The sequence below is a fragment of the Narcine bancroftii genome, chromosome 3, assembly GCF_036971445.1.
Source record: "Narcine bancroftii isolate sNarBan1 chromosome 3, sNarBan1.hap1, whole genome shotgun sequence".
Lineage (NCBI taxonomy): Eukaryota > Metazoa > Chordata > Chondrichthyes > Torpediniformes > Narcinidae > Narcine > Narcine bancroftii.
This window is the reverse complement of record NC_091471.1, coordinates 226,283,579-226,301,127: the sequence shown is the minus strand read 5'-3', so window position 1 is coordinate 226,301,127 and position 17,549 is coordinate 226,283,579. Positions and strand designations below refer to the sequence as shown.

Below are 17,549 nucleotides of genomic sequence, written 5' to 3'. Positions count from 1 at the left end.
AGTTTAGACATTCGAGGCAACCCCAAACATTCCTTTGGTAATATTGGATTACGTGTAAGAAAGCTGTTGGTTTTCCCTCTTACGTGCATTTTTGGAATCTGCAACGAATATGAATGTTACGCCTTTTCATGCAATTACAGAAATATACCAAAATTTATGGAAAAAAAACTTCTCATCCCTTTGTTTCCAGGATCATTTTTTTGACAATAAAATCATTGTAATTATAAAAGCAAGGATCATTTTTTTATATATATTACAAAGCTCTTCTGCCAGTAGCAAGGGAAGAGCTCTAAAGGAAAGTAAAATAAAAAGTTGAATGAAACCTCTGACTGGATGCAAGATGTTTAACAGCAGAGAGTGGGAATTTGAAGGAAATTCATGTCAAGGCTGCAGGTAGCATATTATCACCGCAAAAGTCTTCCCATGGGCTTTCTCCCACTTCCGTTCCAGTCATTGCTTCGTTTCTTCAGAACGGGGAGCAGTTTGGGAAAAATCTATGAATATTCATATTAAAAGTGGCATTTTTAAAAGTTTTTCCAAGGTTCATTTATTGCCACGTTAGCGTAGAACATGTAATATTACACACCTGCCAGGTGTAAGCCCTTTTCCCAGTTAATTGGCCATCCAGTGTCCTGGGACAGGAAGCCGCTTGTGCCGTTTCCACCAGGGCCACCTTTAACCGGGTCACTTCCACTGAACACAACCCATCCCTGGGATTGGAGAGCCTACCTTCGAATGGATGGAAGTTGTCCTTTTTCTGCTGGTTTTATCAGCTGACGCAGGGGATTTGAGTAGCGGTCGAGGCCACCAAACCCCAGTGTGATTTCACACCAGTGTGCTGATTGTTACCCTTTTCCACTGGTCCCTTAACTGGTTAATTTCCCATTAATTCCTGGGACAAGGCGGCAGTGGAAAGGTGGGGGTATAGAGGGACCATTTTAGTGTCACCCGGCGCTCCTTACAGTATGAGAGAAAGAGATGCAAAAGAGAGCCCCTTCAGAGTCACTGAGTGTCCGTGGATTCGGCTCCAGCGCTCGCTGTCACCTCTGCAGCTGCACAGGTCCCTGTTTGATTCATCAGCCACCCAAGATCCAGATCCAAACTTAATGCTCTCGGTACCCTCTCGAATCTCAGCTCTGATACCTGGTCCCCATGAGCCAGTCATGCACAGCCCATGCAGGTCCCCCGACCACAGGTCTCCCACAGCCCATGTGGCTCCCTCAGGTGCTGAATCTCTCGCTGGACTGCTGCTCTTTTAAACGTGCATCATCGCTGATGGATATTAATCAGTGTCAAAGGCACTAGAGATGCTGTGTTTTTCGACAGATCACCTTTGATGTCAGTGCAGAGGATGGTTGAGTAACTGTGACAGAGTCTATAGAGGTGTTTGGGAGATCAACTGTTGTTAGAGCAGAGTGCTCAGAGACTCATAATGGACTATTATTTGCAAAAGGCAACAAATGTAGCAATATGCAGCGGCAGCTTTGTCTGGAAAACAACACTGTCTGGAAGGTCATGTTATCTTTGCAGGTGGAGGGGAGCAGAAAAAAAACAGGCTTTGCTCTCAGAGTTGGAGGGAGTGAGAGAGAGATAGAGGAGAGACACAGACATCAGTTCCAGAGGGACAAGCTGGCAAGCTTTGGAAGACGGCCTGGTCAAAGGAGAAGACTGAAAGGAACTCTATGGTGACCTGAAAGAAAGAGGTTACTATCTGGAGAAGCCTGAAAGGGGGCAAGTTTCATTAACAAGACACTGGAGTGGTTGATTAAAAAGGAATCAGTTGTGGCTGTCCTGGAACAAGAAAAACTCTCTGAAAACCAACAAGAATCTTTTTGAGTCGTAACCATTTACCCGCTAAGCACGAAAGCCTGGTAAACTTTATTCATGTTAACTTCTGTGAATAGGACAAGAATTGCCTGAAACCAGTGAGATTGGACTGTGACCATTACACCCTTGTGTGCTTAGAAGTAGAATGGGGGTTAAGTTGGCTAAGTGAGTCAATAGAGATAAGTTAAAGTTAGATTCTATTTTTATGTTCAAAGATAATTAAAAGCAACTTTTGTTTAAGTGACCCTTTGTCGTGGTGCATAATTATTGCTGCTGGGTTTTGGGGTCCTCTGGACTCGTAACAGTACCTACATAGACACTGCTTTTATAATTACAATGATTTTATTTTCAAGCCCATTGTACAACGTACATTTGCCCAAAATTCATACTTGCTGCAGCTAAACGGGTACTTTTGAAGAAAAAAATTATAAGACTAACCTAATTAAATTAAAAGAGACAATAAACAATAAGATTTTAAATCCTAGTGCAAAAAAGTGACTTGCATTAGGTGCAAACAATTCATGATTAGTGCGCCATGATGCTGGTTTTCAAGCTTTGATGGCTTCTGCCCGAAGACAGCAGTGTGAAGAGATTGTGATTGGGGTGATGGGGTGGGGTTGTGGCGGGGGATCCTTTATTGGCTGCCCTCTTGGGGCAAGACCTCACATAGATGTCCTGCTATCAGACTCTTCAATGGGTCACTCAATGGCAAAAGATTATGTCCTTCCACTGTTCCTAACATACTTCTCTCTCTATTCGGAACTATGTTTATGTACCTCTCTCCGTACCCTGCACTATTTGACCAAGTGTATCAATACTTCCGAGACTATTGCTTATTTATTTGTTATCATTGCATGAGGAGACTTGCCTGGATAGTACACATTATAAAGTATTTTTTTTACACTATCTCAGTACACATGATAATAAACAATATAATTCATTATCCCCTCTAGTTCCTCATTGTTCAGATTCACTATTCTCAACCTTTTATAGATAACATTTCCCCCACACATCCAGTCCAAATTCTTGCACAACTGAAGATCCATTCACTTTCATAGTTGTTTCAGAACGAATTGAGTCACATGTTCCTCAACCCCTTGTATCGTGACCTCTCTCATTCTTTGCCCCTTTTCCCATAAAGTGCCAATTTTAACCTCCCAACGTAAATCTGCACTCTCTCTGTCCACTACTAATGGCCAAAGGTGCACTTTCCCTTGTCCTAAATCCTAATTTTAAAAAGATTAAATTTGAAGTTACAGCATGGTAACAGGTCCTTTCTACCCATGAGCCCATGCAGCTCATTTACACCCAAATGACCTATAACCCCTGGTACGTTTTGAACAGTGGGAGGAAACCAGAGCACCTAGAGGAAGCCCACACAGACACGGGGAGAATGTACAAACTCCTGAAAGGCAGCGCGGGATTCAAACCCTGGACCTGGTCACTGGCGTTGTATCGGTCAACCAGAAAGTAACTTTGTGGCTTCTTGCTTTTCTCAGTCACTCCCAAAACAAAGTTCTTAACCGTTGAACACCTTGACATTTTGCAGATCGATGACTAAATGTAAAGGATCAGATTGACTTAAAGCCACCAGCAACAGGACATTGGATATTTGGATCAGGGATTAATCAGAGAGGAATCCTGACTGCTGACATTCATACACAGATGATACTCCAGAAATACTGATCGCCTTCACCAAAAGTTGCATTTAAATTCTGTGCCTGTGAAATAAATACTTGTTAAAGAAATCAAAGTTTTCCTTCCATATTAATCAAATGATAAATTGAACAATTAGTTTCATGTTGCAAGAAAATCATGATTTTACTTCATTGTTTCCCTGACAGTTCGGTGCCATCCTGATTGCCTGACCTGCACGCAGTCTCCTGAGCATTGTGACATCTGCAGCGACAAGACAAAGGTTCTTCAGAATGGCAGTTGTTTGGAGCGCTGTGACCCCGGGTTCCACCAGGATGGTGGCCTTTGTAAAGGTGTGTGACAGGTCCAAATCATCCAGGCTCTCGGAATGCTTTGGAAGTCCTCTTCAATGAAGCAGGGAATGATAACGAGAGCTTCTGGTGGACGTGTGCCTTCAGTGTAGCAAATGTGTGCTGATTGAAATCATTGTCGAAGCAAGTAAATCTGTTTATTGATCCATTGCAGCATGTGCGAAATTTATACACTTTAGGATTTTAAGAAACTTAATGGAGATATTTTTGCTGGCATGCTTTATAACAAATGGGTAGCAAACAAGCATTGTTGTACTTCTGGAGCCTATTGGGGCAAAAGAAAACTTTTACCCATCAGCCTCAAAAGAGGTGATACACCTTGTAGCTGCACTTACAACTCCTTCAGATCTCAACTTTTCATTAAATCCAGTGGATTTCTTTGTTAATCAGCTCTTTTTCTGGGATCCATCTGATTGGATCCAGACTCATTTTGTCCAACTAAACAAGCATATTCTCAAAAGCTACAGGCAATCTTTAAATGAAAACGAACTTTGGCGAGGGATTCCTCTCATCGGGATTATATGAAAACATAGTTTAATCAGCAAATCCTGGGGGGAAAAAAGGGATCTGCTGCATTCATTATGGGTATGTGCATGCTGGGAAATGTGGACTTGAATAACGTTCCCACATTTGAGCAGTGAGAAGTTTCCAAGTTGAGAAGAACGGGAGGGGATCTGCCAGTAACATATAAGATTATTAAAGGAACAGAGAAGATTGATGTAGGTATGATATTCCTACTGGTATGTGACGAGAACTAGGTGACAAAGCCTCTATGTTTAGGATAGTAGATTGAGGGTGGAGATGAGGAGGAACTGCTTTACCCAAGGGGTGGTGAATCTTTGAAATTATCTGCCTATTCAAGCAGTGGAAGCAACCTCAGTATACATATTTGAAACAAGATTGGTTAGATTTTTGCATATTAAGGGAAAGGCAGGTGGGTGGGGATGAGCCCGTCATTAGATCACCCATGATCACATTGAATGGCGCGGCAAGCTCGATGGGCCGAGCGGCCGACTCCTCCTATTTTTATGTTCTTAAAGTCATTCTGCAAACTGATAAAGAGCAAAATGGTATCATCGCTTTCAACAGTTGTGGTTGACAGACTCAATTAATTCTGTGGAGTTATTTTAATTAACTATCAGAATTTATTGCTGAGAGAAAAGATGTAGATGCAAAATGGCCATAGCAAGGGGATGATTGAACAGGCAATGAATTCAGGTAGACAGGAATTAAGACTTGTTGAGCTGGAAGAAACTAGAGCAGGAATTCTGTAGTTTTGGGCCCAGAGGACCCCAAAACCCAGCAGCAATAGAAATTCACCAAGACACATGGTTACTTAAACAAAAGTCGTTTTTAATTCTCTTTAAATATGAAAACAGGATCAAACTTTAACTTATTACTATTAACTTAACCCACTTCTAATTCTAAGTGTACGTGTATGTAATGTGTATAACTTTAGGGAAGTTATTTGATTCACAGTCCAATCATTCATTTCTCACTTCTCCAAGTTCACTGGTATCAGGCAATACTTATACTGTGCACAGAATTTAACATTTATGAATTTTCACCAGCTCTGGTGCTTAAAGTTAAATGGTTACCACTCAAGAAGATTCTTGTTGGTTTCAGAGAGGTATTTGTTGCTCATTGGACACACACAAACTGATTTCGTACAATCAGTCACTTCAGTGTCTTGCCGAAGAAACTTGTCCCATCATGGGTTTTCCAAATGATAACCTCTTCTTCAAGGTCCTCTTGTTCCTCTTGTTTCCCTTATTTCAGGAGAAACTCGCTAGCCAGCAATTTCCTCTGTATGGACCACAAGGGTTTTGAACAGGCTGAACTCAGAACTCACAGCCCGCCTTCAAAATAGGGTTTTCAACAAGCCTGCCAGCTTGCCATGTTGCAGCCTCAAAAGCCACTGAAGAACTCAAACTGAATTCTCTCTCTCTGAGAGAAACCCTGTTTGCCCTTTTTTTCTCTCTGCTTGAAAAACCACATGACCTTCTTGCAGGGCTCCAGACCTAGTCTTTGAAAGATCTGATCAGCCTCTGAGCCTGGACTGCTTCATTTGCACCTGCTTTTGAAGTTCCTTGCAAAACAGTTCCATTGTCTTTTGCAAAGTCACTGCTGCCTGTATGTCTGCCTTTCAGCCAACCTCTTGCCTTTTAAATGAGATGTGAAGTGTTACTCTGTTTGCAAAGTGACCGACACTCAACCCCCCACAATCGATCTCTTTTAAAAAACATATTTATATATAATATAAAATATAAGATAGCCTGTCACAGAACAAAATGATTAGGAGTGGGTTGGTTCTGTTGTGGCTGAAGTTGTTTCCCATATTCAAGTTCAAATTTATTGTCAGGGTGCACACATAACATCACATACAACACTGAGGTTCTTTTTCCTGTGGAAGGGGCAGAAATTCTACCCATCAATAGCACAGAGAGACTGCACTCATGATAAAAAGGCATCATTGCTCTGGGGAAACTGTTGTTCACATTTTAAGAATCTGCCAGACTTGGAGGTGTTGCTTCGACATTGGAAAATAAATGTTAACCACCTGGAAGAATTGAAAAGGGTTTGGTCATGGCCTGAAAAGAGGAGATGGAATTCTTGAAATCGAACATGATGTATTTCAGTATGAATAAAGAAAGCGCAAATTAGATTCTGAGTGAAAGTAAACAACACTGATGGGAGTGGGACTGATAGGAATGCTATTTTGGAAGCTGGCACAAGCTCGATGAGGTCCTTCTGTCATCATAAGGAAATGAAGTTGCATGGGGAGTTATGAATCTTTGAAATTTTCTCTTCAATTTAGTGATTGTGTGTTGACTGGAAACTTTGTCAACGCAAGTAAGTTTGTTTATGGATCCACTGCGAACTGTAAGAACGATAAGAGTTTAAGAAACTGTAACGGGGGATGTTTTGTTGACCAGTTTTACAACACATTGTCAAGAAATGAGTGTTTCTGGGCAAAATATTGTTGCTGTACTTCTGAAGCCTGTGAAAAGAAAAGACTTTTAAATATTTTCTTTCCTATTAGCTTTGAAAACGCAAATAAATCTTACTGCGGAAGGCATACTGAAATAAAGCGGAGGCTGTTTCATTGTCTATTATCAAGCCAGAGATAGACAGATTAAGGGAGTTGAGGGAAAGCTCTAATTTAGAGTTGAGCTCTGATCCCATTCACCATTGTTGCAACTGTGTCACAGTGAGAGATGAAGAACAAGAAAATGATCGGATGCAGTTGAGTCGAAGTTCAGTAAAAGTCATTTACTCAAACCGTCATGGGCACCTTTATAAAATCCCGCGCGTTCCAAATGACGCCATCCCATTATGGCGTCATGACGACACTCGGAGCCTCCCGGGCTGGTTCGATTAAGCTTCCAGTGAGCCGCTGCATCATCCTCTTAAGGATGGAAGAGCAGGGTCAGTGGAGATGTGGCCCACTCCAGCCCCTATTTTTTTGTTTATGTTTCTATATCTTTGCTCAATAAAGTACACGGTTTAACTTGCTGAGTTTCTCCAGCATTGTACTCTAATCACTTTTGTTTATTACTCCTGTTTATTACTTTCTTGCATTGGCCCAGGAGAGATGGTGGATTAATGTTTCCTAAAACAGGCCGCACTTTTAGCGTAGCGGCTAGAGCAACACAATTGCTGCGCCAATGACCCAGGTTCAAATCCAGCGCTGTCTGTAAGGAGTGTGTACGTGCTTCCCATGTCTCCGTGGGTCTCCTCCCACCCTTCAAAAATGTACAGAGTTTTGCAGGTTAATTGGTGCATTGAGCAGCATGGACTTGAGAGCTGAAAGGGCCTGAATCTCTAAATTTAAAGACAGTAAAAATTTTAAAATGAGCACAGCCACATGCCAAGAAACTCAGATCAAAGAGCAATGCAAAATCCTTTATAATGATAGTGAGTTGATTATCATTGTGACAGAATATAGATATGTTTTTGGAACATAAATTGGGGCAGGTATTTTAGTGTAGGTCACATAAAAACACTTTAAAACAGATCTCATTTAAAATACTGGAGTTCTGCTCATGCCAGACATGTCGGGGCCAACCGTCTGCAAATGCTTTGAAGAGTGCCCAAGAGACTTCACTAATGGATTGTTGTTTACAAAAAGGCAACAGATGAGTTTGTTGGAGTCGCATTCTGTCTGGAGGGGAACTTGCTGTTCTAGGAGGATCATGTGGTTTTGCAGGCAGAGAGAGAGTTCAGTTTACAGTGTTACAGCCAGCAACAGCAGCTGGGACTGGAACAGGACAAGCTGACAAGCTTGTGGAAAACCCCATTTGGAAGACAAGTTGTGACTGCTTAGTTCAGCCTGGTCAAAGCCCTTGTGGTTCATGCAAGAGGAGAGGACTGGCTGTCTAATGTTTCACTTGAAATAAGAGAAACAAGAAGGAACTCTGTGGTGTCCTGAAAGAAAGAGGTTATCATCTGGAGAACTCTGAGGGGGAAAGTTTCTTCGGCAAGACACTGAAGTGGCTGGGTGTCCAGGATACAACAAATCTCTCTGAAAACCGACAAGAACCATCCTGAGCGGTAACCATTTACCTTTCAAGCACCAAAGCCTGGTGAAGGTTCAGAAATGTTAAATTCTGTGCACAGTATAAAAATTGCTGGCAACTCGTGAACTTGGAGGAATGAGAAGTGAGATTGGACTGTGAACCAAAGAATTTTTCTGAACTTAAACACACATTACACACACGTGTGCTTAGAATTAGAATGGCGTTAAGTTAGGTTAGTTAAATCAATAGTGATAAAGTGTGATTGTGTTTTCATGTTTAAAGATAATTAAAAGCCAGTTTTGTTTAAGTAACCATTTGTCTTGCTGCTGGGTTTTGGGGTCCTCTGGGCTCATAACCTCATACACATTGTACAATGTACAAATGCACCAAAATTCTTACTTGCTGCAGCTGAACAGGGAAATATAAAATACTAAACATAATTTATTGAAAAAGACAATAAATACATGATAGATAAAGTTTCAATTATTGTCTTGTAATACTAAATTTACAATGTAACATGCATGAAATTCTTTAACTTTGTCTACCATGAGATAATATAGATTCACCATAATCCTTGAGCAAGAAAGGGAATTACGGTAGTGCAGCCCGTCCTTTGGTGGTGTCAGAGTAGCCCCCAGTGAGTGCAACAGGGGAGGTCCAAGTGACCTGTTGGAAGGAAACTGTTCTCGAACCTAGTCTTGAACCTTCTGCTAAAAGGCAGCAGGGAGAAGTGGTTGTGATGAGTGTGATTGGGTGGGGGGATGGGTTCCTCCTGGTTGAGGATGCCTACAAAGGGTGGGAATTCGGACCCGGTTAAGGACCTGGCTATGTTTATCACCTTCTGCTGCCTTTTGCTTTCCCAAGCACGTGAATTTCCAAATCAGGCTGTGATACAACTAATCAGTACCTTGCACCTGTAGGTTGGACAGAGTATCCAACAACGAGCCAAATCTCCTCAGACTTCTGAGAAAGTAGAAGTGTTGGTGTGCTTTCTTTACTGTTATCTCGATGTGAAGTATGGACTCCCAGAAACTTGACGGTTCTCAATCTCTGTCCCATCAGGGCAGACAGGTGTGTGGTCTCTCGGCCTCCCCTGCCTGCTCCTTACTCATACCGAAACATTGGGTGATATACCTTTACCTCCTATGGACACTGCGCAACCTGCTCCTGCTGAGTTCCTCCAGCATTTTACTGCAATTGCAAACTTTCGTGTTTCAGCCCCTCACCTCACCACCCAGCCAGGATACCCCAATGCCCCCCCCCCCCCCACACCCCTGCTAAGACTTGTTCTGGCACCAGCCCTGCTACACAGTCATGGCCCTACAGGAGATAGATCAGGGGACTATGCACCCAGGCTTGGGGAGCTCCTCTGATGGTCTGCGTGAAAGAGGGGATGTTGCTGACGTGCACTGATGGGGACCTGCTGCTGAAGAACTTGAGAGGGATGGACAGTGTCCCAGATCCTGGTGCTTGGTCATGTTTTGGTGGTGTGACGATAGTGAATGGTGAGCCGTAGGAAATAAACAACAGCTTGACGTAGGCTGGACCTGAGATGTTGCACAAATCAGTTTTGATGTTAGTCATTGAGGCAAAAATGAGTTAATATTCAAGATCAGATTTGCTAGCTGAAAGTGCAATTTGAAGTTGAAAGCTTGCAAGAATAAATTTTCTATTTACTTATACATAGAGAAAATGGTCAGACCAACATGATTTTATATTTGAATTTGAGTAAATAAAGGTTTGGGCTGTTTTTATTAAGTAGAAAGATCTCTGCATTAATTTACGATATGCAGGATGGTTAACTGGCATTCCATTCGAGTGTGCACTGCCCACTAATGAACCTACTAACTCTGTATGCCTTTGGAATGTGGGAGGAAACCGGGGTACCTGGAGGAAAACCTTTTGGACATGGGGAGAGTGGCCAAATCCTTGCAGCCGGTGCCAGATTCGAACCCGGGTCCCTGTGCTATAATAGCATTGCGCTGACCACTAATCGTGCCGCCTGGTTTCCTTCGGAGACAGTTAAGAGAAGGATGGAGACATAAAATTTAAATCTAATGAAACCCTGCACATCCTGATTTAGTGAGACATCCCTTAATTTAGTCAGTTTTTGAGAGTGTAGACTCAGCTGCTTCAAGGGAGAAGTGGGCTTGGTGACCATCCCATTTGGGAAATTAAATCAAAGCTTGACCCTTTTATCTTTTTTTAAAACTATTAAGGTGCATAAACAATGGACCTGTTAGATAATTCAGACAGGAATTGGTCAGGACTAGTTGGTCAGCTTTAATTGGATATTTTAGGAATTATCTTGGGGATGGATGAAAGAATGGTCGATGGTTTTATAGATCTGTTGAATGATTCACTAGTGAGTAAGACCATTTGATATTTTAAACAGCTCCACCACATCTCTTTAAATAATCCCAAATTCCCTGTTTACTGTTTGAACTGTCACCTCTCATCCTTAGCACTGTAAAATCCTATGGGGATTGGTAGATGCCGGATAACTGTATTTTCTGGTTGCTTGAGACTTATTCCGACAATGCCGACTAATGCACCTGCATTAAGATTAAACAGTTTAAAAGACAAAAATACCACACATTGAAGTACATGAAAAGTACATGAATATATAAACCTTAATGAGTTTTACTTTATTTCCAGTCACATTCTTTGAAAACATTTAACCGTCGCTGCATCTGCAGGTTCCTCCCCCTCCACGGAGCCGCCAGAAGATGAACAATAGCATTATATATAAAATTAAGACCTTCCTCCCCCAAGTTTACAGATAAAACCTCTGATCGGGGCAACTCTTACTAAGCAGGGATAAGGAGGCACTTTAAAAGTTTCACCCAAATGGCGAGCGGCATCAACCAGCTCTTGATCCTGGGCGACGTCATTTTATTCAAACCACAACTTTATTCAATCTTTATTTAAACAGCTGCATGACCAAGGCACTTTGTTGGCTGAATATTTGTGCCCATCTTCATCAAAGGTTTATTTGTTACTTCAAAGAACATTTACAATTTAAAACTTGCATAGAATGTACCTATTATTTTATTCTTATTTATTTTAATTTTAAAAATTTATTTTCTTTGATTTTTTTTGCAGGTTGCTTGAATTCTGGGTACCAGGGATTTTAGTGCATCTAGAGCTGAGCACCAAACTTTAATGAAGGCCCTAATGATATTCTGCAAGCGTTAACCATAGAACTTTTTTGCTTTTATGCTTTAATCTTTTATTGAAAGAGCCAGGGAATCTCTCTGCTTTTATTTTAACAGTCTTCTCTCTATGCCTTGTCTGTTGCAACCACTCTCCCAATCCCATTGCTTCACTTTCTTCCCAACATCACTCCAGCTTCGCAACCCTGGCTTCTCTGTTCCTGCGTATCATTCCAAATCTGGCCATTTCTTTCCCATGGTATGTCCTCATTCCATTTGCTTCTCCCAGTTCCACCTGCAATGTCCTAACAGTACTTTTAACCAATCTCCATTCAACTTCACCTGAATTAAATTCACAGATGAAGTACCGAAGAGAGCAGGGTTCACGCATCTCTGTATTAAAGTTAACCTGGCAGATCTTTGCTCATTTTATCAGTCTCTTTTGCACCCTGCAGACCAATGGTTTTCAAACTGGACACCGAAACTCACATTCTGCCTGGACCTTCCCCATCCCGTAAGAGCTCTGTGATTAGGAAGGGATTGCTTCAGGTGGTCTGTGAGTGGGAAGGGAAGGTTGAGAACCCCCGTTCTAGACCCAATTGTTACTGATATATTTTGCTTGAGAAAAATTGTCACTGGCCCATTTCCTTTGGAGTTCTGAAACCATGCACATAACAAGTCAATGAGGTATGATTAAAACAGTGGTTTTCAAACCATTTTCTTTCCATCCACAGACCACCTTAAGCAATCTCTTACTAATCATAGAGCACTTATGGCACTTATGACAATGTGAGTTTAGGGGGGATAGATTGAAACCACTGCTCTAGACCGATCTAGATTTTGTGTTATTGACTTCATTTCAGAACTTTGAAAATGTCGAAATTAGGTCCATGTTCCACATTTATCAAGTTCAAAGAGCTGAGGAACACAACTTTGTTGTACCCAATAACGCTGGACAACAATTTTGTTTTCAAAAGATCCTCTTCCTGACAAAATATTGAGGGTTATGATTGACAACTTCAAGCTGAATGCAAAGATGACTTGTGCAGATTTGCTGTATTACGTAGGAAGATGGAGAAACATTAAATTAACTTTTATTGAATTTAGCATGTTTAATCACATAATAATGCTGACTGTTGTGAGTGAGGATACAGGTTTGGTAGGTCTCAAAGGCAAGGAGTGTGAACAATTTTGATGTAGGGAAGAATTTTATTTACAGAAGGCAAGTGTGGGACAATGATAACTGAGCACACGCACGCACGCGCGCGCACACACACACATACACACACACACACACACACACACACACACACACACACACACACACACACACACACACACACACACACACACACACACAGACAGACACTGAACTGGTACATACAATGATCAGGGGAAAATCACTACAATGGCCCAGCACCCCTTGACTCAGTGCAGGCATGGCTCTATATTACAAGGGACACTAATTAAAAGCTGCCAACCCTTTTAACAGTGCACATCTTACCTACAGTTTCTCCAGCACCCTTCCACATTTCTGGGCCTGGAGTGAGGCAGGGTGGTCCCAAGCTGGCAAAGAGGGCGAACAAAGAGCACATGGGACCTTTATAGTGCTGGAAGGACAAGGCCACATCATTTACTGGGGACCATTGGCTCAGTGGCAGGAAGATTAATCTAATTACAACAGCCAATGGATCAAGGCCAAGTACAGGCAGGCTGGAGAGTGCAGTCCAGGTAATTTACATAGTACCAACAGCAAAATGTGCAAAATAGGTGGGGCAGAACCAAACCTTGATTGGCACGTGGTTTGTCCTCTGACAATGTAGGGGGTAATGCTGTCACGTGACAGTCACAACCCTTCCCAATACACTGACACATTGTGTTAGTTTAAAATGACCTAAAAACGCTTTGCTGCTGATTTTTGTTTGTACTCAGCATCTGATGCCTCTCGTGTCAGTGTCCAAAAATAGTCGGCCAGCCATGATGGATTCCAGTTGCCCTGGTACTGCTTTTCCATGGTCTCAATGTCCTGGTGAAACCTTTCACCGGGTTCATCACTGACTGCAGCAAGATTAGCAGGGGAGATGTCCGTGTGCGAATGCAGAAAATGAATTTTCAATGAGATGCATTTCATGGATCTGTCTGTTTGATGTGGACTCGAAAAAGACAGGAAATCACAAGAATAGATTATGAAGATGATTTTCATGATTAGGAGCTCAAATTTATAAAATACACCCAAAAGTGTTCAGGAAGCAAAATCTTTATTGTCGAGTATTATGAAAATTATGAGTTCTCTCCTTTCTGTCATTGGTTTAACCAATTATTTTTTTAAATCCATAAACTTTAAATTTGCTGGTATGATTTAATGTCTTCTGAAAGTCCACACAGACAGCCTAAGAGCTCAATTGATGTGAAGCTTGAAAGGAATAAATGAAGGCAAAACGAATTGCTTACATTTTGGATGGCACTGGGAGAAGCTGCGTGCTTCCTTGACCGGGGAGTGGGTCATTCAGCAGGATGAAAAGAGATGCCTATGACACCTTAAATAGAAGTGGTGTAGATTTTGGGGTATCACGGGATGGGAATAGCAGCAGTAAGTTGAGCTGGTTCTAACGATTGTTCATTTTGCTCTGACACAGCATGTAATGAGCCGTGTGCCACCTGCCAAAGTGAGTTCGAGTGCACTTCATGTAAGGAGACCTTGCTGCTGAGGAACGGTCATTGTGTGACTTCCTGTGGGAAAGGATTTACGCAGGATCATTTGCAGTGTACAGGTATGTGCTTTTAATCACTTTTCCATAAGTCTCATTCCTCCAAATAACCACAGTTGTGTGAAGTGTTTTGCTTGCCGGTAATGTCACCTGTTCTCCCACTGTTGCATTGGCAGAAGATCAGCGAAATTGCTAGAGAGCTAAAATGAGCAGGTGTGGCATTTTGTTTTGGACATTCAGCACGGTAACAGGTCCTTTTGACCCATGAGCCCGTGCCGCCCAATTACATCCAATTGACCTACACCCCCAGTACACTTTTTTTGAATGATAAGAATCCAGAGCACCTGGAGGAAACCCACACAGACACAGGAAGAGCGTGCAAACTCCTTACAGACAGCGCTGGATTCAAACCCTGCACTGTGCTCACTGTGTCGCCATGCATGGAAAAGATCCGATTTTCAGCGCTGCAGATTAATTCTAAAAATAGGAAAAGTGAGGAACCATTCAGTTGTGCCTGTGTTTTTATGTTCATTCAAGGATTGCGGGCAATAATGGCAAGGCCAGCATTTATTATCTGTTGCTCTTTGTGTTGAACCAAGAAATGTGCAGGGCTAATTCAGAGGAGAGTTAGTATTCAAATATTAAGTCACAGAGTGACTGCCTTATATTTATTACACAAATAATTGCCCACATACTCTATCCTTCCAATAATAAAGAGTTTCCCAATATCACCTAAATCATTCCAGGAAGCGGCAGTGAGATTTCTCTTTTATATCTCTTGTATTTGATTTTTAGTTACTGATACACTCTCAATAATACCAAAAGGCTGCATTGCTGGACGAGAGTGTTTTAATACCCTAAGACTTGGACCATGCTCCTGTTCTGGCCTGATCCCAGGACATGTACTGAGGGAGGGATTTGGCTCAACTGCTTTTATTAGGGGATTGCAGGGAGTGGGGTCACCGAGGGAAAGTCATACATATCAACCATACATATACCCAGTGCCAGTTTCACCCAGTGCCAGTAACGAAGTAACAGTATACAGCAATGAATCACCACAGTTACTTTTTCATATCCCCTTGTTCTTCCCTATTTTAATCCTGCTAGACTTTGACAAAACCCGCTGTTCTTTCTGCATGGATTTGTGCTGAAGATAATTGTAATTGCCTGGATTGTAATCAATTATTTATTTTTTTTAATTTTGGGAGAATCCCATGAATCTCTCCATTGGGAAATCTGATTTATGCAGCAAACTTATTTTTTCTACTTGAGATGCTGGAAATTTGAAATAAGATCAGAAATTGTAGAAATATTTAGCAGGCCAGTATCTCTGGTAAGGAAAAGTAGAGTTAATATTTGGGTCCATGATCTTCCATGATGAAAGGTTCCAATAAAAGTGTATTGACCTGGATCTTTAATGGTGCTGTCCGGCTTGCTTAGCTTTCTGCTTTTATTTCATATACTGTTCTATGTTGGTCAGGATATTGCTGGACTAATAATCCATGCACAGGTTGTACCTCTCTTACCCAGTGCTCTTTGATCCGGAAACTCCTATGGTCCGGCACATTTGAATCTGCCACCATTAGTACAATTTCCTTACAGACAGTGTTGGACTCGAACCCCAGTCCTGATCGCAGACGCTGTAAAGGCGTTGCGCTAACCATGCCGCCCCACAGTACTATTTCCTGTTTCAAGATTTGTTCTATCTTTGATATGTTTACATAGTGTGGGTGGGGGGGGCGGTCCCTTAGGGGTCAATTTCTGTTTCCTGGCATTTTCTGTGGTCCAGCAATGGTCAGGTCCCGATGTCCCCGGATTAAAGAGGTACAATCTGCATTTGAACAAATAAGGCTCAATGTCAATTGGACAGGTAATAAATGCTAGACATTACCAAAAAAAAAATCTGGCCACTCTAGGCCAGATATTCCAACATTTAATGATTGACCACATGTTGGTACTGGAGCTGCGCGTGGACTCACTTTGGAGCATCCGGGATGTTGATGGATAGCAACTTTAGTGAGTTGGTCACACCGCAGTTTCAGAAGGTAGAGAAGAATAGGGACTGGGTGACCAACAGAAAAAAAAGTATTAGGAAGGTAGTGCAGGGGTCTCCTGTGGTCATCTCCCTGCAGATATGCCGCTTTGGATATTATTGGGGGAGATGGCCCACCAGGAGAAGGCAACAGTAACCAGAATCATGGCATCGAGAGTGGCTCTGCTGTGAGGGGCAAGAAAAAGAGTGGTAGGGCAATAGTCATTTGTATGGGGAATAGATAGGAGATTTTGTGGTCGCAAACAAGACTCCTGGTTGGTATGTTGCCTCCTGGGTGCAAGGATCAGGGATATTTCAGAGTGGCTAGAGGATATTCTGGAAGGAGATAATGAACAGCCAGCTGTTGTGGTCCGTATCGGTACCAACGATATTGGAAAACAAAGGGATGAGGTCCTGCAAGATGAATTTAGGGAATTAGGAAATAAATTAAGAAGTAGGACCTCAAAGGTAATAATCTCTGGATTGTTACTGATGCCACGAGCTAGTCAGAGTAGGAATAACAGGATAGCTAGAATGAACATGTGGTTTGAACAGTGGTGTAGGAGGGAAGGCTTTAGATTCTTGGAACATTGGGACCAGTTCTGGGGCAGATAGGACTGGTACAAACAGGACGGTCTGCATCTGAGCAGGGCTGGGACCAATGTCCTTAGGGATTTGTTTGCTCACGCCGATGGGGAGGGTTTAAACTAATGTGGCAGGCAGGTGGGAACCAGTCCAGAGAGTCAGAGGGGTGATAGAAGCAAAAGATAGCAAGGTGAAAAGCGATTGTGACAGGCAGGTAAGACCGAGGCGATTCTTATTTACATAATGGTAAAAGGGATAAGAGTGTGGTTAACGTAAGTCTGAAGGCCTTGTGTCTCAATGTAAGGAGCATTCATAATAAAGTGGATGAATTGTATGTGGAGATAGCTATTAATGACTATGACATAATTGGGATCACAGAGACATGGCTTCAGGGGGACCATGACTGGGAGCTCAACATTCAGGGTTACTCGATATTCAGGAAGGACAGATGGAATGGAAAAAGAGGTGGGGTAGCGTTGTTGTTTAGGGAAGAGGTGAATGCGATAGAAAGGAAGGACATTAACTTGGAGATTGTGGAATCGATGTGGGTCGAGCTGCGAAATACGAAGGGGCAGAAGACGCTAGTGGGAGTTGTGTCCAGGCCACCTAACAGTAGCAGTGAGGTTAGGGATGGGATTAGGAAGGAAATTGGAAATGCGTGCAACAAAGGGACAGCAGTTGTAATGGGTGACTTTAATCTACATGTAGATTGTCAT

The 17,549-nt window shown here is 42.2% G+C and overlaps 1 protein-coding gene across 1 annotated transcript in view; it reads left to right on the top strand.

Annotated features, from left to right (window-relative positions):
- fras1 (Fraser extracellular matrix complex subunit 1) overlaps positions 1-17,549 on the top strand; it is a 642,015-nt gene that overhangs the window by 268,706 nt on the left and 355,760 nt on the right. The window contains exons 13-14 of the mRNA XM_069926766.1: positions 3,672-3,815; positions 14,145-14,279. Coding sequence (XP_069782867.1) covers positions 3,672-3,815; positions 14,145-14,279 — 279 coding nt within the window. The remainder of the gene's footprint in view (positions 1-3,671; positions 3,816-14,144; positions 14,280-17,549) is intronic.